Here is a 6,207-nt window from a genome sequence, read left to right as displayed (position 1 = left end):
CAACATAAAATCAAATTTACCTATGCATACGTTGTCACTTTACATGGCTTACAATTATTGGTAATCCGAAGTATTTAAGTAGTTAATATCATTCTTTAAGTAAAAAACCCTTCAAAAGTTCACAACTTTACTTGTAATTACATTGAAGAAGACATTGTGTGTACTAATATAATGTGCTTTAGCATGATTATTAAAGATTCTACTTATAGACTACAGTACCTTACTACCTAATTAGCAAAGACTGTCGGTAAACTAAGCCATCACATTGTCATATTCTAAATTATGAAGTAGGAATGTTCTGAAATAATTTAAAGATTTTATACACAGAAATAAATCAATACACCCATTACATATTTTGCAAATCTTAACTCACAAAATTCCAATTTGATCACTGTCTAAACAACTGAACAACACACAAATAAGCAAACAAGCTAGTGTTTGGGTCGAATGATGGCGGCTTTGATGATGAGCCCGGTCTTCCAGTGACCGCCACGTTCAAAGATATCGAAACACACCTCATCACTTATATCGGCTTTTGCTTGAAAACTGCCCAAATTCAGCTCAAACCATTCTCCTTTTGGTTTCATCAGCAAGCTTTCTTGCCTTACCTTAATTTCATCACCTGGTGCATGTAATCTCAGCATAAGTGGAAGCTCCCACCCAGATGCTGATTTTGTCAGCTTAACTACGTACACAACCTCATAAGTTACTCCTGGTGAGAGCTCCTTCATAGCCAGTTTACCTCGCACATCTAGCCAGCACACACTGATCAGCTTCGCAACTTCAATATTTTCATCACTGTCGATTAGCCAACAAAATCACAAATGTATCAGACCTTCAATATTTTCATCACTGTCGATTAGCAAACAAAATCACAAATGTATCAGACCTTCAATACTCGGACATGGTTATGACATTCAGAAACTTCACTTTTAGTTTAAAATCATGAAATTTTTTCACAAAGTAGCCGAGCCAGATGCTTGGACACGTACCAGTGTCGGACATGGGTATCCGAGTCCAAGTAACATAGTATAGCTTCTCTAAATAATACAGTTATGATTTGAGCAGTTTAACACCAACGTATGCAAGTGAGATTAAAGATAACTTACTCGGTATCTTTGAAGCTATTCCAAGACCAATACCAAGATTGACCCCAAGTTATAAATAGGGATCGTGCGTATAACATGAAACCACAGCTTCCATCCTTGTTATCTACCCATTTTTTCTGTATATAACATCATATAACCTTTGTCAGACACAGTGATATCACAAATATATCAAAACAAGAAGAAAATTGAAAAGAAGGAATGGTATTTCTTGGCTAATTAAGTTCATACTTTTCCTATTATAATTTCTAACCTTTCTCTTGTGCTCGAGGAACAGTTCCTTTGTCTTCAATAATTTCTTCCTCATCACTTATAATTTAAGTTTTTGACTCATAAGACCGTGCCAGTCTTTAAACTACATATATAGCAAGTTGCAGGAGTAGTCACTGTTCGAAAAACAGCAACTAATCAACACGATTAAGACTTTGTTCTCCATTCTTCTTCTTCTTCTTGAACGCCTTAATTCTATAAGTAGAGTAGGCTACATGAACCAACATGAGGACTTCCTAGGAGGTCACCCATCCTAGTACTACTCTCAATCATTGTGGCTCATGTCAAGCAATGTGACAAAAACTTATTTACTAAGTAAAGCTATGTCAAGCACTTTGTTCTCCATTAATAAAGTAACACGTGTTTACAATTCCCAATGTTACTTCCCATGAGGTAACTCATCCTAGTACTACTCTCACTCATTATGACTCATGTCAAGAGGTGTGACAAAAACTTGTTTACAAAGTAAAGCGATGTCAAGCACTTTGTTCTCCATTAACAAAGTAAAACGTGTTTACAATTCCCAATGTGAAAATGCTCAGAAACTATCTTTTTTTTCCGTTATAAATAGGTAGTAGTTTAACATCCGAGTATAATTCATCTCACAAACCAAAATTAAATATTTTCACACTTCCTCTAAATTTTATACCTCAAAAATTTCCACAACCTTTCTTTCTCAAATCTGCAGTACAGTTCTTTGGTTTAGCCACCTCTTGTACACTTTCTTGTTCCATATCTGATTGATTCTCTGTTAGGAAGAGACATCAGACCAATGTCTGACCCGATGTCACTTCTGGCAGAGCCTATAATCACAAAAGTAATAGAGTTAGCATATGCTTTCAGCAAGAACAAGTATGATAAACTCTATGGAGTTGAAGGCGAGATTGAAAAGCTAACAAGCAAATTAAGCTTTATCTCAGCAGCGCTTAAGGACGCTGAGCACTGCTGTTCAGATTCAAAATCCGAGCAGCTAGTAGATTGGCTGACAAAACTTAGAGATGCAGCCCTGGATGCAGAGGATATACTGGAAACTTATGCTGCTGAGGTTGCTATGAGAGAAAAGCAGAGGTATCCTGCCCCACTTGCCTGGATTTCTTCTCGATCAGATGCTGCAAATAAGATCAAGAAGATTGAGGCAAGGATCGAAATGATCTCCCAAGAAAAGAATAAATTCCATTTCAGGCCCAAGGACTATGGTGGAAAAGATTGGACACATCAACCCACTAGGATTGGCCTGGGCGAAATGGATTTCCTAAGGGACACATCAGACATAGTTGGCAGGGAAGAGGAGAAAAATGAGGTTGTTAGATGGTTGCTCTCGGAAGAAGAATCTGACAACGATGGGTGTATCCCTGTGCTGCCCATCATTGGTATGGGAGGCCTAGGAAAAACAACCCTCGCTCAGCTGGCCTATAATGATGCTAGGGTCTATAAAAAGCGAGATGAGGCATGCCATTTCAAGGTTGCTATGTGGGTTAATGTCTCAGTGGATTCAAGCGTGGATAGGATCCTTAGGGAGATGGTTGAAATCCTCACAGAGATGAGGCATGATAAGGTTCCTAAGAGCTCAATCAAGCCTCATATCCTGGAAGTCTTGAATGAAAAACGTTTCCTGCTTGTATTAGATGATGTGTGGGTTGAGAAATTAGACTGGGAACCACTTCATGAGTTCCTCAAGCAATGTCCAAAAGGAAGTAAAGTCTTGGTTACCAGTAGAAATGCCAATGTCGCAAGGATTATGGGCGCAACTCATACACATACCTTGGGACATTTGCCAGAGGAACACTGCTGGGACCTGTTTGTAAAACGAGCCTTTCCCCAAATGGGGCATATTCAAAAGATTTGGAAGAGATAGGGAGAGAAATCATCCGCAGGTGCAATTTCCTCCCTCTAGCAGTGAAGGCAATGGCAGGCCTTTTGCGTGGGAATAATGATGTTAGTCAATGGCAGAGAATCCTGCGAAATGGTATCTGGGAATCAGAGCAATCCAGTCTTGGAAATGGCGGTCCAAACATTCTGCCTGCTCTGAAATTGAGTTATGATCATCTCCCTACTCAACTCAAGCAGTGTTTTGCATACTGTTACATATTCCCAAAAGGCCATATGTTTGACAAAAATGATCTAGTCAAACTGTGGATAGCTGAAGGTTACATCCAACTGACAGGAGAAAACAAGCTGGAGGAAGCTGGAAGTGATTATTTCAACGAGTTGCTAACGAGATCCTTCTTTCAGATCTTAGACATTGACAGTCAGGTACAGTACAAGTTGCATGATCTAATTCATGATTTAGCGAAATCTATCTCAAGTTGTTGTCAGCATGTTGAAGAAGACAATCCTTGCTCTATTGAACAGACCTTGCGCTATGTATCATTTAATTGTAAAAATGATGTTCAGAAGCCTGCACAAGAGATTCTCAAAGCTAAGAAGTTGCGCACTTTACTACTACCGATCAGTCACCCCAGAGATTTTGGCCGTACCCTTGATAAGATGTTCCATGCATTGAAGTACATGCGGGTTTTAGATCTCAGTTCAAGCAGCATAACCGATCTGCCGAAATCAATAGGGGAGCTGAAGTTGCTGCGGTACCTTGACTTATCAAGAACTGAGATATGTTCACTACCCAACACCATTTGCAACCTCTCCAATCTGCAAATTCTAAAGCTCCTAGGGTGTCTTTGGCTTCTGGAATTGCCAAAGGACCTTGGGAATCTAAAAAATCTACGATATCTTGAGCTAGATGAGATGTTTTGGTACAAGTGCTCCACATTGCCCCCAAGTATAGGAGGCATAACCAATTTGCATAATTTACATACTTTCCATGTTCGTCGGGAGAGAGGATATGGAATTGAGGAGTTAAAGAGCATGAACAGTCTAGAAGGTACGCTACACATTTCTAAACTCGAAAATTCGACAGATGCAAAGGCTGCAGAGCTCAAACAAAAGGTAGGCATTACTAAGTTGATACTTGAATGGAGCAAGGAGGTTGCCAATTCACAAGATCAAACAGAGCAAGATACAATCCTTGAAGATCTTGAACCTTATCAAAGCCTACGACAGCTCCACATACATCAGTACAAAGGAAGCAGACTTTCAAGTTGGATGGGGAATGGAATGCTCGTGAACTTATACAAGCTCTCCTTGAATCATTGTGCAAGTTGTAGAATCCTCTCTCTTGGGCCATTGCCACACCTTCAGGAGCTTTGCATTAAAGGAATGCTAGAGTTGGATGAATGGTCAGAGACAATATATCCTTCCCTCATGAGATTAAAGATTAGTAAGTGTCCACAGTTGCGGGAACTTCCATGCATCTTCCCAAACCTCAAGGTCATGAAAATCAAGCACTGTGATGCTCTGAAGGCTCTGCCAGTGATGCCAGCTGTGAGGTTTTTGATTCTCACGAACAATGCCTTGCTAGAGGAATGGAAAGAGGCAACTATGCAGATCGTTACAAGGAATCATGACGGTCAAGATCAAAATATACAACGGTATTCATTCATGGAACTTCTGGAATTGAGTATAGTCAATTGTCCAAGGTTGCAGGGCATGCCACAAATCTTTTCACCTCAGAAACTGCAGATAAGTGGGTGCCCTTTACTAAGGACACTCCCACAGCTCAACCAACGTCTTCAGTGTCTGGAAATAGACAAATGCAATGGTTCAAGCTTGATAGAGGCAATACCGAGTACAGGCTCCTTATACTCGCTGATTATTTCTAATATAACTAACCTTGCCTCATTACCCAAGTTGCCACATCTTCCTCAGCTGAAATCTTTGTACATCCACAACTGCCAGGATCTTGTTTGTTTGTCTCGTGAAGATAGTTCACTGCAAAACCTCACTTCCCTGAAGTTTCTGTCTGTTTCAGGATGTCAAAAGCTGGTGGTGTTTTCAGAAGAAGGGCTTCCAACATCAGTTGAATGCTTGAGCATCGAAAACTGTTTCAAGCTGCAATCCTTTCCTACAAGAAACTATCTAGCAAGTCTCACATCCCTTAAAGATCTATACCTGGAGGACTGTCCCAAACTTGAATCTTTGCCAGAAGACGGACTTCCCACCTCCCTCCGGCACTTACGCATTCGAGGATGCTCTCTACTCACACAACAATGCAACAATGAAGTAGAAGGCAAGTATTGGCAAATGATCAGCCATGTGACAGATTTGGAGCTTGATTCTATCATGAATCATAAACCAAAAATATCTCTTGGTCCAAGTAAAGGTTACCTAACTTGCTTTACAGGCAAATATAGCTTTTCTGCAAATAATTAAGCCAAAGTGCCAATTTATTATAAATACTCAGGGGAATGGTGAAGTCTGAAAAGACACATTGCAGACTTTGTCTGCAGCACTATTCAATCAAATTGCTTCTTATGTACACATTTCGATAGTACTCGTACTCCGTAGATAAGAAGGCATACAGATTGTTGTATTGCATCTCAGTTATGAAGTTATTATCGTTGTAATTCTGTTCTTTGATTGAACAAGTTTATTTCACAAGTTTGCTTTAGTCTATAATACACTAATTAAACAGTTTGTATCCACAGTTGGTCTTAATTACAGTAATTAAACTCCCAACATATAAAAGCGAATATCTGACTAGACAAAAATTTTGTTAAGGCATTAATCTCCTAGTTGTTAATATTCAACAAATTTGACCTCCATAACTTCTGAATCTCTCACATTTTCTCTGTGGCATTCTCACAAACACTTGGTGCACATCATTTAAAATTAGGACTGTTTTTCACGATTTGAATCTTTACCTCACCTATAATTAATTTCTGGGGACAAGTGTTGAAGCTTAATCTCTCCTTATAATAACTAAAACAAATAAATG

General features: G+C 39.3%; 2 protein-coding genes across 2 annotated transcripts; one reads left to right on the top strand and one right to left on the bottom strand.

The window, feature by feature from the left end:
• Positions 1 to 248: 248 nt before the first annotated feature.
• Positions 249 to 1,533, bottom strand: LOC110723269 (protein PHLOEM PROTEIN 2-LIKE A1-like). The gene is made up of 3 exons (XM_021902612.1): positions 1,360 to 1,533; positions 1,110 to 1,225; positions 249 to 798 (listed from the first exon to the last, which is right to left on the bottom strand). Exons 1-3 carry the CDS (start codon positions 1,411 to 1,413, stop codon positions 432 to 434), a joined length of 537 nt encoding a protein of 178 aa, XP_021758304.1. The 5' UTR covers positions 1,414 to 1,533; the 3' UTR covers positions 249 to 431.
• A 615-nt stretch (positions 1,534 to 2,148) lies between these two features.
• On the top strand, positions 2,149 to 5,870 carry LOC110723353 (putative disease resistance protein RGA4). Its single transcript, XM_021902704.1, has 2 exons — positions 2,149 to 3,044; positions 3,155 to 5,870. Exons 1-2 carry the CDS (start codon positions 2,149 to 2,151, stop codon positions 5,640 to 5,642), a joined length of 3,384 nt encoding a protein of 1,127 aa, XP_021758396.1. The 3' UTR covers positions 5,643 to 5,870.
• Positions 5,871 to 6,207: the final 337 nt, after the last annotated feature.

This window comes from Chenopodium quinoa, unplaced genomic scaffold, assembly GCF_001683475.1.
Source record: "Chenopodium quinoa cultivar QQ74 unplaced genomic scaffold, ASM168347v1, whole genome shotgun sequence".
NCBI classification, from domain to species: domain Eukaryota; kingdom Viridiplantae; phylum Streptophyta; class Magnoliopsida; order Caryophyllales; family Amaranthaceae; genus Chenopodium; species Chenopodium quinoa.
This window is presented reverse-complemented; position numbering and strand designations above follow the sequence as displayed.

Bases quoted from the DNA above. Each gene is read 5' to 3' on its own strand.
- LOC110723269 (XM_021902612.1), bottom strand. From the start codon at position 1,413: ATGAGGAAGAAATTATTGAAGACAAAGGAACTGTTCCTCGAGCACAAG. The intron at 1,226-1,359 runs GTTAGAAATTAT...TGTTATATACAG, and splicing joins TCCTCGAGCACAAGAGAAAG to AAAAAATGGGTAGATAACAA. The intron at 799-1,109 runs GTAAGTTATCTT...GCTAATCGACAG, and splicing joins AATAGCTTCAAAGATACCGA to TGATGAAAATATTGAAGTTG.
- LOC110723353 (XM_021902704.1), top strand. From the start codon at position 2,149: ATGTCTGACCCGATGTCACTTCTGGCAGAGCCTATAATCACAAAAGTA. The intron at 3,045-3,154 runs GTTCCTCAAGCA...GACATTTGCCAG, and splicing joins GACTGGGAACCACTTCATGA to AGGAACACTGCTGGGACCTG.